Source organism: Zootoca vivipara, chromosome 2 (assembly GCF_963506605.1).
Source record: "Zootoca vivipara chromosome 2, rZooViv1.1, whole genome shotgun sequence".
NCBI classification, from domain to species: Eukaryota; Metazoa; Chordata; class Lepidosauria; order Squamata; family Lacertidae; genus Zootoca; species Zootoca vivipara.
Window position 1 is genome coordinate 83,711,184 of NC_083277.1, and position 13,867 is coordinate 83,725,050.

At 46.5% G+C, this 13,867-nt stretch overlaps 2 protein-coding genes across 3 annotated transcripts in view; one reads left to right on the forward strand and one right to left on the reverse strand.

Annotated features, from left to right (window-relative positions):
- TECR (trans-2,3-enoyl-CoA reductase) overlaps positions 1 to 6,290 on the forward strand; it is a 30,557-nt gene extending 24,267 nt beyond the window's left edge. For both annotated transcript variants that reach the window (XM_035104810.2, XM_035104809.2), the window contains 4 exons: positions 614 to 671; positions 2,526 to 2,614; positions 3,218 to 3,263; positions 4,639 to 6,290. In XM_035104810.2, the coding sequence (XP_034960701.1) occupies positions 614 to 671; positions 2,526 to 2,614; positions 3,218 to 3,263; positions 4,639 to 4,766 (321 nt within the window). In that variant the 3' untranslated portion in view covers positions 4,767 to 6,290. The remainder of the gene's footprint in view (positions 1 to 613; positions 672 to 2,525; positions 2,615 to 3,217; positions 3,264 to 4,638) is intronic.
- On the reverse strand, positions 5,150 to 13,647 carry NDUFB7 (NADH:ubiquinone oxidoreductase subunit B7). Its single transcript, XM_035104808.2, has 3 exons — positions 13,477 to 13,647; positions 11,376 to 11,544; positions 5,150 to 10,750 (listed from the first exon to the last, which is right to left on the reverse strand). Exons 1-3 carry the CDS (start codon positions 13,589 to 13,591, stop codon positions 10,639 to 10,641), a joined length of 396 nt encoding a protein of 131 aa, XP_034960699.2. The 5' UTR covers positions 13,592 to 13,647; the 3' UTR covers positions 5,150 to 10,638.
- Positions 13,648 to 13,867: the final 220 nt, after the last annotated feature.

Here is a 13,867-nt window from a genome sequence, read left to right on the forward strand (position 1 = left end):
GCACAGTCTACTCACTTGGCACTTGCCAGAGAATGAGAGGGCAGGTTGTTTCCCCATGGGGCTTACAATCTAAAAACATCCACAAGCGGGAACAAAAAGAGGAATGGAATGGAAATGGTACCAGGATAAATGGGGAAGAGTTACTTCAGTTGCCCATGCTTTGGCTTAGTTACAGTAGGACAGCCTTCGTCAACCTGGTGCCCTCCAGTTGTTTTGAACTACATCCCTGGGGCTGATGGTAGGTGTAGACCAAATCACCTTGAGGGCATCAGGCTAGCAGAGGCTGCAGTAGGAAGTGGGTCTAGGGGGTTGTGCATCACAATCCCAATTTCCTTGATTTGAGCACTTGCTTAGTGGTGCACAATTCTAGGGCGGTGGTACAAAAAAAAAGTGTCTGTGAGTTTATGGAGGGAGAGGGTATCCTGCACTGAGGGAGCAGGATCCCTCCAAGCCGTTTCCTAAGATTTTTGCAAAAATGTGTCCGCACAGGCTTTTCATGGCAGACTTTTCATGCAGAAATGTCACTTGTGATAAGGGGGGGGGGACCTGTGAGAGGTCAGTGCTTGGTCTCTTCACATGCCTATGTTGAAACTGACTCTGATTCCTCTTGTAGTTCTGCCAGCTGGGAAACTTCTCAATTCATATTGCTCTACGGAACCTGCGCCCTGCTGGTGAGTACAGGGGAGCCTTGTGGAGTGCCTCCCTACCAGTAGCTACTATAGGTGCATGGCAAGGACCTACTCTGGGTCTGTCTTAAGGCTGTTCGGCTGAAGGGACATGTACCATAAGGTACTGGCAGCCCAGAGCTGGTGAAACCCTGTGCAATTGCTCTTCAACAAAGGGAAAGCATTGCTGAGATTTGAACAGTCCTGAAAACACTATGAACAGTGAACTTAGGGCCTGTGTAAATGTGCATGATTCATTTTTCCAACATTGGTGGGTTTTGCAGAGTCTACGCTGTGTTTTGAATAACCTTTGAGAAAAGAGTTGAGCAGGAGAGCAGAAGGACACTGAGTTGAAGAGGTTAGGATAGATGCAGATGGGGTGGAGGAGAGACAAAAGAAAATACTTCGCACAGTGCATAGGCTATGCAATTGGCTCCCACAAGAGACTTAGATGCCTTTAGAAGAGGAGTAGACAAATTCATGGAGGGCAGGGTTATCGGTGGCTACTAACCCTGTAGGAACAGGATGCTGGACTAGATGGGTCACTGACTTGATCCCATAGGGCTTTCCTTATGTTCCAGAGAGAGTGCACGTGTGCAAGTGTATATGCATGCATGAGATTGAAAGGAGGAGAGGACAGTGGTACCTCTGGTTACGAACTTAATTTGTACCGGAGGTCCGTTCTTAACCTGAAACCGTTCTTAACCTGAGGTACCACTTTAGCCAATGAGGCCTCCCGCTGCCGCCAGCACGTGATTTCTGTTCTCATCCTGAGGTAAAGTTCTTAACCCGAGGTACTACTTTTGTGTTAGTGGAGTCTGTGACCCGAAGTACCACTGTACTCTCCTCTCCTCCTCCTCTCAATCTCATTCATGCATGCATACACTTGCACACATGCTCTCTCTCTTTTTTTTGCTGGGGTTGTGGAGGCCACATATGTCTTTATGTAGCATTGATACTTTTTGGTATTCTGGATTCTATGTGTCTAGGCATACACACATATACACGTAGTCCAACTGGGTTTTTGCTGCAGAAGTTCTTAAGACCAGAAACACCTTGACAGATCTTGTTAGTGACCATATTTTTGTAAGCTTATTCTGTGGGCTTCAGACAGAACATAATGTCTGAGAGAGGTGCCACATGAGGTTTATTTACATGCTGCTTGCCATAGGTGGGCTGTGCCAAAGCAGTCCTCAATTAAGTTGTACTGTAGTAGCTTGGTGTCCCTGGCTCAACTCTCTGTCTGGTGAAATGCATAGTTGGATGATCAGGACCCCATGCAGTGGTGTCTGCAGATGCCTCAAGCTATGATAAAGCTGAGGATGGTGGCAGTGGCATTTTTTCCTGGAGCCGCATGTGAGGAGGAAGCAGAATGTTCTTGCTGTGCAAGCTGGTTCCACCAAAAAGCTCCCTGCTATACTAGAGACAAAGTGCCTTTAAGTACAGAAAATAGTACCATTTGGGTTAGACTCAGCCTGACCCCTGTGTTTTTCTCCCTCATGGCTTGGATTTATGGCCTACTTGAAATGAGGCTGCACTTTAAATTTTAATACTGTATTTTAATCTGTATTTTAACTAATTGTTTTTATGTTTTATTGTGGTTCTGTTGGTGTCAGCCACTTATGGCCTACTTGAAATGAGGCTGCACTTTAAATTTTAATACTGTATTTTAATCTGTATTTTAATTAATTGTTTTTATGTTTTGTTGTGGTTCTGTTGGTGTCAGCCGCCCTGAGCCCGGTTTTTGACCGGGGAGGGCGGGGTATAAATAAAAATTTATTATTATTATTATTATTAAAAGGGTGTGTTTGTATATTGCTATCTTTATGAAATGAATCAAACTCTTAATTCTCCCCCTAGGTTCTAAAGCCAGGAAGATCCCATTTCCTACCAAGAACCCCTTCACATGGCTTTTCTTGCTTGTCTCCTGCCCTAATTACACCTACGAGGTGAGAACAGGATAGAACACCACAGCAAATTAGAGGGTCTTGAATCCGGAAGGTCCCTCATGTATCTTGTTCAGAACATGTTTTCACATGTATGGGCCTTTTCTGAAGTGTCTCCCCATTTGTGGAATGCTCTCCCCAGTGAGGTTCGGCTAGCACCTTCATTATACACCTTTAGGCGGCAGGTGGAAACATTCTTCATGCAGGTGGAAACATTCTTCATCCAGGCCAGGCATGCCCAACCTTTGGCCCTCCAGATGTTTTGGACTACAATTTCCACCATCCCTGACCACTGGTCCTGTTAGCTAGGGATCATGGGAGTTGTAGGCCAAAACATCTGGAGGGCCGCAGGTTGGGCATGCTGATCCAGGCCTTTGGCTGATTAACATTCTATACCAGTGCTTTTTTTCTGGGGGGAAAGGTGGGGGAACTCAACATGAAATTTGTTTGTTTATTGTGGGCCCAGTCACAGTACCACACCCCCACAAGCCAAAAGGCTACTGGGTTGTTGTTTTTTAATTTAGGTTGTTGTGAAGGGTCAGTTGCGCTGAAGGGTCTTACTCACCTTGCCTGCTACAATCCTGAGCTGGTGTTCTTCTCTTCCAGGTGGGATCCTGGATTGGCTTTGCCATTATGACTCAGTGCCTTCCAGGTAAGTCCTAGCCTGCTCTGAAGAAAGATGTCTTAAATAATGGTTTGCAGGGGATAACAGTAGGGTTATAAATCAGGGTGGGTTGGTTGCCTGCAAGCCTCCCTCCAGTTCTTTTTCTTTTTTTTTAATTTTTAAAATGTCAACTTTATTAAAGTTCATATTAAAATACAGTTTCTTTAAATTCATACATACTTAAACAAAATATAAAGGTAAAGGTAAAGGGACCCCTGACCATTAGGTCCAGTCGTGACCGACTCTGGGGTTGCGCGCTCATCTCGCATTATTGGCCGAGGGAGCCGGCGTATAGCTCCCAGGTCATGTGGCCAGCATGACAAAGCCGCTTCTGGCAAACCAGAGCAGCACATGGAAACGCCGTTTACCTTCCCGCTGTAGCGGTTCCTATTTATCTACTTGCACTTTGATGTGCTTTCGAACTGCTAGGTTGGCAGGAGCTGGGACCAAGCAACGGGAGCTCACCCCGTCACAGGGATTCGAACCGCCGACCTTCTGATCAGCAAGCCCTAGGCTCAGTGGTTTAGCCCACAGTGCCACCTGGGTCCCTAAACAAAATATAGATATAAATAATGAAGAAATAGTACAAAATCATAGAAAATCATAAATGATAAAGGTAATAATACCAAAAAAACTTATAATAAGGTGATAGTAAAGATATAACATATAAAGATTAGCCTCACCCCACCTCATCCTTAGATTAAGTTCATCCAAAAATAAAAATTCATAATCATGGTAGAGTCGGGTGAACCCGAAAAGAGAGAGGAAAAAGGACGAAAAAGGCAAAAAACAGATGGCCAAAAGTGAGGGGAAAGGGCAGGGAGAGGAAAAAAGAAAGAAAAAGAAAAAAAAGAGAGAGAAAGAAAAAGATCCAATATTAAAAAAAGTAATTTATAAAAAAAAAAAATTCCAGGTAAGTCCTAGCCTGCTCTGAAGGAAGATGTCTTAAATAATGGTTTGCAGGGGATAACAGTAGGGTTATAAATCAGGGTGGGTTGGTTGCCTGCAAGCCTCCCTCCAGTTCTTGATCAGGGATGTGGAAATGTTTTTGGACTCCCATCAGCCCCAGCAGTCTTGGATGATGCATGCTGTGACCCTTCAGATGTTGCAGGCCTGCATGGTCCCATATCTGTTCTAGATAATGTAGCCCAAGACAGGTATTGCTGTCTCAAAAATCCTAGATTGTTGTAGAGTGGCTTGAAAGTCCAGCTTGAATGTACCCATGGGGCATGTTTTTTGCCTGTAGTTTCCCATCTGCTTGAGTAGTTACACTAATGTGTGTTTACAGGCGTTTGAGGCATGGAAATTATAGAGATCTGTGTAGATGCCTAATGACATGCAACTTTCTCTTCCTTGTCAATAGTGGCTCTGTTTTCCTTGGTTGGATTCATCCAAATGACGATCTGGGCAAAGGGGAAACACCGAAGTTACCTGAAGGAGTTCCGGGATTATCCGCCACTGCGTTCCCCCATTGTCCCTTTCCTGCTTTGAGCTGGAAGCAACTGCCTTCTTTTGTCTGGGCCGATAGTTCTGTTTTTGTTTTTTACCTTGTGAGCGCGTGTTATTGGAGTCTAAAATGAGATTTTCTCTTGCTGTCTACTGTAATCTGAGGGAATCTGTAGGGATTTCCTTCCTTTTGTAATTTACTGCCCCTCCCTACAGAATCTTTGACCATATCCCATTCCAAAGCCTTTCTGAGGCTGGGAGCAGCCTTCCCTACAAAGCGCCCATTAAGTCAAAAGCTACAGCGAAGGGAACAACCCAGTTTTAAAGAGAACGAAGCAGTGACTGAGCCCTAAGTCTGCAGGAGCAGGTGCTGAAAACTAAATCTAGGCAGATGGAGCCTGGCCTAAACTGAATACTTTTTGCTCCACATAGTGCTTAGGAGAGGTCTCCTCAGCTCTATGGTTCATCAATATAATTTAGGAGTTAAGTCTCCTAGTTCAGCTTTGTGCATTCTCCTTGACTAAGTGAGCCCTCAAGTGCCAAATACTGGCATAGCATAAATCTTCTGGGCTTTTTCTGGGATGCTTCCCCATTCTAAAAGCTAGTAGTACCATTCTGAAGGGCATGAGACTGATGCAGGTGAGGCTGTCTTCATCTCTTACACACCCTCTTGCTCAAAAAATAAGTGCCGGTTCCTAGAGGCTGATAAGTATTCTCTGAGCAGCCAAATTAAGTGTGTTCTTCTCTTCCAATGCAGAGAGGATTATGTTAATTCTAGACACACGGCAGGTAGCAAGGTGCTGTGGGGAAGTGTTTGCAGAAAGTGCTGCTATAGAAGGTGTGACTGGGGAGCAGCTGTAGCACTTTAGTACCATCTACAGTGCAAGCCAGCACCTCCTTCCTCACCCAATATGCTAAGCATGAACTGTTTGGGATGGTAGGTTTTACCTTGTACAGCTGGCAGAGCCTTGAGATGAGGGTATGAAAAACAAGGCTGTTACATTATCTTGTTCTCAGTCATGCTACAATTTTCCCCTGGACTTTAGGCCCACTCCTGTTTGTTTTGTGTAAGTGGTATCAGAGCTGCTTTTGGAACCTTCTGCAAGGGAAAACTATACCTACAGCTGCACTGAAGTTATTTGGGGACGGGAAATACTTTAATACCTTGTAGCTATTTGTAGTCCCTAAAGAAGGAAGGAAAGGCTTGTAATCTTTCTTTGGGGGAAATTCAATGTTACAGAAATTTTGACAGCCTCCCTGAGAGGAACTTACTTCTCCTTTCCTGTTTAGTCTTAATGTCACTAAGTTTGCAATTCTACGTACACTTATTTGGAAGCAAGCCCCATTCAACTCAGTGGAACTTACTTCCAAGTAAACATGCCTAGGATCAGGTTGAAAGTTTGCAATAGTCTTAGTTTATGCTGCATGTGAGCAGTGAGATCCTGGAAACCTGCTAGGCTCCATGGCAGCTGTTAAAATGAGCCATTGACTTGTTATGGTCTGTTTCATATGGAACTATCTTCCTTCTTGGATTTACACAAATAAAACTAATCCATCCCCTGGACTGTAGTAGGTGTTTCTTTGTAGAGTTCCATGGAATTGAATGCAAAAGGAATGGAACCTTGAGTCACCCACAGGAGGGTTGTGTGCAAGGCAGCCTAGCAAAAAGGAAGAACAGAGCTTCAAATCATATTGGATTATCCTGCCCCCAAAGGAGACAAGATGTTTAAAATCAGAAGCCAACCTTGAAATGGCAACTGCACTCCTACAACTTGATAAAATTCAATATAGGCCAAAGGGCTGGAATTATAAATTAACCAAAGGAATTTCTAGAAAGTGTATTCACTACTTGAGCATCGCATTTAGTTCAATAGTCAGTTGGCTTGCTGGGTCAGAAAAAAAATCAGCAATGTGATTTTGGAAGCTCACAAGCATATTGATCACCCCTGCTTTCTTGCCTCTAGCATCTGTTAACAGGTGCCGTTTCAGCAACTGGGGCCAGCCAGTGTTCCTGGATCGTCCATGAACATATCTAATCCTTAAAAAAAAAAAGGTTTATCAGGCCACACACAAACAGTACAGTATATACAGTGGTACCTCGGGTTACAGACGCTTTAGGTTACAGACTCCGCTAACCCAGAAATAGTACCTCAGGTTAAGAACTTTGCATCAGGATGAGAACAGATATTGCGCGGTAGCAGCGTGAGGCCTCATTAGCTAAAGTGGTACCTCAGGTTACGAATAGTTTCAGGTTAAGAACGGACCTCCAGAACAAATTAAGTTCTTAACCCGAGGTACCACTGTAGTTTTATTTAGTATTACTTTACTAAACATTAAACACTATTTGAGATTAAGGTGAAAATATGCAAGTATTTTCTCAAATTGGGGCAAAGTTCATTTTGTCTAAGGACACTAGAAACATAGGATTTTGTGGGAGAAATAAGTTTCTACTCTGTAAATTCTTAGCTACTTGGAAAAGAGAGTTGTATTTTGAAAGCTTATTACAATTTAGAGCTCCCAAAGTGTTGTTTCCGCAACAACAACAAAGTTGAGAACTTGTTCACAATTCTGTTTGCTAAATCTACACTAAGATACCAGAGGGCAATGTATATTATAGTGTAGATTCCTACATTAAGCAGGTGGCATTGGAAGTGTGGCTTTTGGGGCAGTCATCTTTCTCATTTCCCCAGCCAGGGTGAGGGTCATAAGCTGCAGTTATAGGATGCCTGTGGTCCTACAGAAGTTTGTTCGATAACAGATAGGAATTACTGGAGTCTAGCCACATTTGGAGGATTAGATTTCCCACCTGTACTTCAGCTGAGCCAGAGGAAACTCTATCCACATTTCAACCAGAACATAATATAGCCTGAACCTTAACTTTGTGTCTGCAAAGTTGTGGTGCAACTGGACTTCTCCGCGACTCTTCCCCTCTGCAGGGAGGTGGGACCGATTCGGATGGTCCGCCCCCGCCACCTACCCGCCACCTAATGGATCCAAATGGTTTCCAGAGAGTGGTAGGGGATGCTTTATCCCATGTTGATGGCCTTTCAGCCAATTCCCTGGTGGCCCGCTGGAATGTGGAGTTAACCAGGGCTATTGACTGCTTGGCTCCAAAGCGCCCTCTCAGATTGCATGGAGCCCGGACAGCCCCGTGGTTCTCCACGGATCTGAGGGCAATGAAACGATCGCTGAGACGGCTAGAGCGCCGGTGGCGAATAACTCATTCTGAAGCTGACCGGACACGGGTTAGAGCTCAGCGTCGAGCCTAACAACTTTCTTCTCCGCCTCTATTGCATCTGCGGAAAACAGCAGGAGACTCTTTCAGGTGGTTCGCAATTTAGCGGAACCACCTGCTCCATCCGGGCCCAGTACGGGCCACATGATCTCCTGCAATGATTTTGCAAAGTTTTTTTGCAGATAAAGTTGCTCAGATTTGGGAAGAGGTAGACTCCACCGTGGGAACAGGGCCGGGGCGGGGGAGTGCTAGAGTCCTGTCTAAAGTTGTGTGGGATCAATTCCAATCTGTTACCTCTGAGGATGTGGACAGGCTGCTTGGACAAGTGAAACCAACCACCTGTCTCCTTGACCCTTGCCCATCCTGGCTTATAAAAGCTAGCCGGGAAGGGCTGGGCGATGGGCTTCGCGGGTTGGTGAATGCTTCTCTCTGTGAGGGAGCCTTCCCAGACCCACTGAAAAAGGCGGTTATTAAACCGCTTATTTAAAAAACCATCTTTAGATGCGGCCAATATGGCCAACTATCGCCCAGTCTCAAATCTTCCATTCCTGGGCAAGGTGATTGAGCGAGTGGTTGCTGAACAACTCCAGGCATGCCTGGAAGAAGCGGACCATTTGGATCCCTTCCAGTCGGGATTCAGGCCTCATAATGGGACAAACTGCCTTGGTTGCACTGGTTGATGATCTCTGGTGGGCTAGGGACAAAGGTGAGAGCTGTTTCCTAGTTCTGCTGGATCTCTCAGCGGCTTTTGACACAATCGACCATAACATCCTTCTGGACCGTCTAGAGGGCTTGGGAGCTAGGTGCACTGTCATACAGTGGTTCCGTTCCTTCCTCCTGGGCCGTGTTCAGAAAGTGGTGGTGGGGGATGAGTGTTCAGACCCCTGGGCTCTCACTTGTGGGGTGCCTCAGGGTTCTGTCCTCTCCCCCATACTTTTTAACATCTATATGCAGCCGCTGGGAGAAGGTTTGGACTGGGTGTTCATCAGTATGCGGATGATACCCAACTCTACCCCTCTTCCAAATCAGAACCAGTGAAGGTGGTGAAGGTCCTGTGTGAGTGTCTGGAGGCGGTTGGAGGATGGATGGCAGCTAACAGATTGAGATTGAATCCTGACAAGACAGAAGTACTGTTTGTGGGGGACAGGAGGCGGGCAGGTGTGGAGGACTCCCTGGTCCTGAATGGGGTAACTGTGCCCCTGAAGGACCAGGTGCGCAGCTTGGGAGTCATTTTGGACTCACAGCTGTCCATGGAGGCACAGGTCAATTCTGTGTCCAGGGCGGCTGTTTACCAGCTCCATCTGGTACGCAGGCTGAGACCCTACTTGCCTGCAGACTGTCTCGCCAGAGTGGTGCATGCTCTAGTTATCTCTCGCTTGGACTACTGCAATGCGCTCTATGTGGGGCTACCTTTGAAGGTGACCCGGAAACTACAATTAATCCAGAATGCGGCAGCTAGACTGGTGACTGGGAGCGCCGCCAAGACCACATAACACCGGTCCTGAAAGACCTACATTGGCTCCCAGTACGTTTCCGAGCACAATTCAAAGTGTTGGTGTTGACCTTTAAAGCCCTAAATGGCCTCGGTCCAGTATATCTGAAGGAGCGTCTCCACCCCCATCGTTCTGCCCGGACACTGTGGTCCAGCGCCGAGGGCCTTCTGGTGGTTCCCTCGCTACGAGAAGCCAAGTTACAGGGTACCCACCCTGTGGAATGCCCTCCCACCAGAGGTAAAAGAGAACAACAATCACCAGACCTTTAGAAGGCATCTCAAGGCAGCCCTGTTTAGGGAAGCTTTTAATGTTTGATGAATTTCTGTATTTTAATGTTTTGTTGGAAGCCGCCCAGAGTGGCTGGGGGAACCCGGCCAGATGAGCAGGGTATAAATAATAAATTATTATTATTATTTTAGTTGCCTTGGACTACAACTCCCAGCTGATAGAATGGCAAATGGCTTGGGATAGTTGTAGTTCAAAATATTTGGAGTGCAGCAGCTGGATGGGGAAGGCTGACCTAACAGAAAGTTTGATAGTTTTGGTGCCACAAAGTCTGACTTCTCTAGGTTGGCTCTAGCTCCTCCCAGGTGTAGGTAAATTCACACCCTGCCCCACAGATACTGGCTCCCTTTGATGCCTGCCTACCTCCTGTCACACTGGAGGAGCAGTAGCTCCTTATGACTGTATGTGGAACAAGACACCTAAAAGAAGTCGTCATTACTAGGCAAAAATGAACAAGGTTTATGCAGTGGAGACCTATCCCCTCCCAACTGCATTCAGGAAAAGAGTGACAAGTGAAAACAGCTGTGTGCACAGTCAAGACTGGCAGCTAAAACATGTAATGGTTGGTATTTTGTCTTCGTCTGTCTCTGCACTTTAATACAGTACTAGTTAATACTTGCAGCAACCCACAAAAGGGACATCACCACCCCTTCCTTTAAAATAGCAACTACAGAAGAGACGTAAGGGGCAGGGGTGGGGATTTTTGACTATGAGAGGCTTCTTGAAGGCTAAGAAGGCTTCATTAGCTCTAAATATTCAACTGCTATCCATTTCATCTCAGGAACTGCACAGTGATTGTTTTAGACAGAACCATAGGATAATGTCTTTATTGTTTTCAACGTAACAGACCTAGTGGATTCTGTAAGCCTCTTGTTGAAGAAGCCAGGAAGCACACCAAAGCCAGTTAAGATGCTGCTGCTGCTGCCGCCTCCGCCTTTTTTGCCTTTTGTTCAATGCGCTTCTTCCGAGCCAGCAAGCGCCTCTCCCGTTCAAATTCTTTCATGCGCATGACATAGCTGCAGGAAGGAAGCACACAAGTGCAGGTCAGGTCAGAGGAACCGACACTTCTTCCCCCCCCCCCAAAAAAACCGATCCTCTCATTCTGTGGTTTCCAGGCAAAAAGATACTAGCTGGCTTGAATCCCTCATAAAAGTTCTCTCCGTCCTCACTTGAACATTCTTATATTCTACAGAGACATGTGTAGCATGTATATGGAAATCTACCTAATGCACTCTTCCCCAAGTCACCATCTGCTGATACGGGATCAGTGAGATAACCTACATTCTGCTTACCTTTACTATCAGGAGAGAATACTGTCAAAATTTTTGCCAGTTTAGAAGTCTCTTGAACCTGGAAGGACTTTTATAAAGACTGGTGAGATGCTTTGAGTGAAGCAGCTCAAAAAGCCAAATCAGCTCACTCAGCATTAAGGAAGAATAGTTAACTGATGAGTATATAAGATTTCACCCTACCCATACCACCAAAGGAGTTGTGACACAATAACTTCCCCTGCCCATATGCTACCTGTTAGTCTTGCTAAATTCTTATGGTGGACAGAGAAAAAGTGACACAGGAGTGTTGGCAACAAGCTAACTTGGAAGGCTGATTTACAGGAAGAAAGGAGGCATAGCTCTGACTTACTCCAGGTGCTCACAGTAATCCCAGTCATGACGCTCATGTTTGCACCCAAAGATATTTGGAAATTTGTCACGTTTGCACTTCGCCAACTTAAGGAAGTAGTGTGCACAATAGTCTCGCAGGTCAAGAGGAAGCTGAGCATCATTCATCTGCTGCTGTGTTGCTATCATCACTGCATGGGAAAATGGAAGGGGATAAAATGAACAGAAGTGAGGTCAGGATCCAGGCAGGGTCAACCTGATCAACTGTCATCAACCCGCTTGAAACCTCTGTAGTGGCTTGTGACCTTTGGAAACCTGATCTGCAAATTAATTAGCTATTAAAGTTGATAGACCATTCCAGTATAAATCCAAGTGCTACATCCTCACAGTAATCATAGCTAGTCAACACCAGTGAAAGAATTCAGAGTTCCTGCCCTGCGCTTAGAGCTGTGCCTTAAACCTTATTTAAGCATAATTTAAACAAATCCATGACCTTTCTGTAGAGACAACACAGTCACTCTCAAATCAGACATTTCAAGGAGCGGGCGCAGCTCGTGCACTAGCTTTTACTGTACAAATGCACTCCTGGCCACTGCAGAAACCTGGACATCCATGCTCGGGGCAAGTCCAAATTGCAAAGCTGTGACTTCAGGAGAAGTGTTACCTCATCCAACAAAGGCTGAATCCCTATTGCCTGGTCTGCCTTCCAACTGACCAAGAGCACCTCTGCCTTGTTGGGATTAAGTTTCAATTTGTTCACTTTCATCCAATCCATTACTAATGACAGATGGTGGTTTTGAACCAAAGAAGCTTCCCTGGATTTAGCCGAAAAGGAGAAATAGAGCAGAATGTCATCTGCATGCTGCAGACACCAAACCCCGAAACTCTAAACAACCTCTACCAGCAGTTTCATATAATTGTTAAATAGCATGGGAGACAGAACAGAACCCAAGGGGCACCACAAGCCTGCAGCTAATGCGTGGCACTGAAGTCCCCCAGCACCAACTTCTGGGTTCACCCCTCCAGGAAGGAACAGTCCCATCCCAGCAAAGCATTCCAGAAGGGTATCAGGGATCTAGCACACACGTGGTAAATCTCACATTTCTCATGTCCACATCCTCAGGAGGCTGTACAAAATGAAAAGTATCCATTAACAGTGAAGAAGCAGGGGCCAAAGTTACACCCACCGGGCCTGTTATCAACTATAGCATCCCAAATCAGAACGGATCTAAGCAATTTTGTAAGCAAAGCGCTGAGCAAACCTATTTTTTATTCCGGGAGGTGAACACACCCCCTCACTTTCATCCTCACAACCACCCTGGAGGTAGGCACTAGCCCGGGATCATCTGGTGAGCTTCACAGCCACCTCTGGATTATTATTGTATTTTACAGTTATGCAACACCTTTCATCCCAAAGCATTTTTTAAAGAAGAAGAGTTTGGATTTGGATTTGATATTCCGCTTTATCACTACCAGAAAGGAGTTAAGCGGCTAACATTCTCCTTTCCCCTCCTCCCCCACAACAAACACTCTGTGAGGTGAGTGAGGCTGAGAGACTTCAGAGAAGCGTGACTAGCCCAAGGTCACCCAGCAGCTGCATATGGAGGAGCGGAGACGCGAACACGGTTCCCCAGATTAGGAGTCTACCGCTCTTAACCACTACACCACACTGGCATAATGCCCTATAATGCCTCTGTGAAAGTGTTCTCATGCAAGGGTGAGAAAAGGAAGGATGTAAACCATGGCAACGCAACAAACACCTGTTCTTAAATAACACTGCCTCAAACGCGGCTCTCCGGCGATGATGGCAGATAAGCAGAGAGAGCCCAGGGCGGGAGCACTTTCCAGCTCGGGAAAGGGGGTCTCTATCCAGCGTCACTCAGGATCTTCTGCCGCCCGAGGCGGTCGCCTCCCGTTGCCTCATGGGCCGGCCTCGCACCCCACCCACCCCCGGCAGAGAGAACCTACCTCGCAGGGCGGTGGCGAAGCCTGCTTGCAGGGCCAGGCTGCGCTTAAGGGCTGTCCCAGGCGAAGGCTCCGGGAAGAGGCGGAGCCAAGCGCTGGGTGACCTTCGCCTTCCCTTTCTCCCTCCATCCCTCCCCGCTCAGGTCAGCTCGGCTCACCGCGTTCCTTGCGCTCCTCGCGGAAGCCGTAGTGGGGGTCGAAGGTGGGCATCTTGAGCGGGTCCGGCTCCACCTCCGCGTCCCATAAATACCGCCGAGCCAGATGAGCCCCCATCTTGGCCGCCTCCAACCCGCCTCCTGAGGTTGCTGTTGCTATTTCCCGCCCCGCCTTTCCACCATTCCGGAAGCGGAAGTAAATCCTTTTTTTAAAAAAAGGCTTCCGGTAACAAATGCATGCCGCTGTCGCAGAGCTACGAAATAGTTAGAGAGAACCATCGCATCCGATGTTGCCATTGCATGGTTCCACGTGAGGCGCCATTTTAAAATATTCCTTGGCAGCTGACCTGAAAAATACAGTAAATGGAGAAAAACCACACTTTTAAAACGTAGC

Excerpts from the sequence above, each read along its gene's own strand:
- NDUFB7 (XM_035104808.2), bottom strand. The coding sequence starts at position 13,591 with ATGGGGGCTCATCTGGCTCGGCGGTATTTATGGGACGCGGAGGTGGAG. Across the intron at positions 11,545-13,476 it reads CGAGGAGCGCAAGGAACGCG|TGATGATAGCAACACAGCAG; the intron begins GTGAGCCGAGCT and ends TTTCCCATGCAG. Across the intron at positions 10,751-11,375 it reads GATTACTGTGAGCACCTGGA|CTATGTCATGCGCATGAAAG; the intron begins GTAAGTCAGAGC and ends TCCTTCCTGCAG.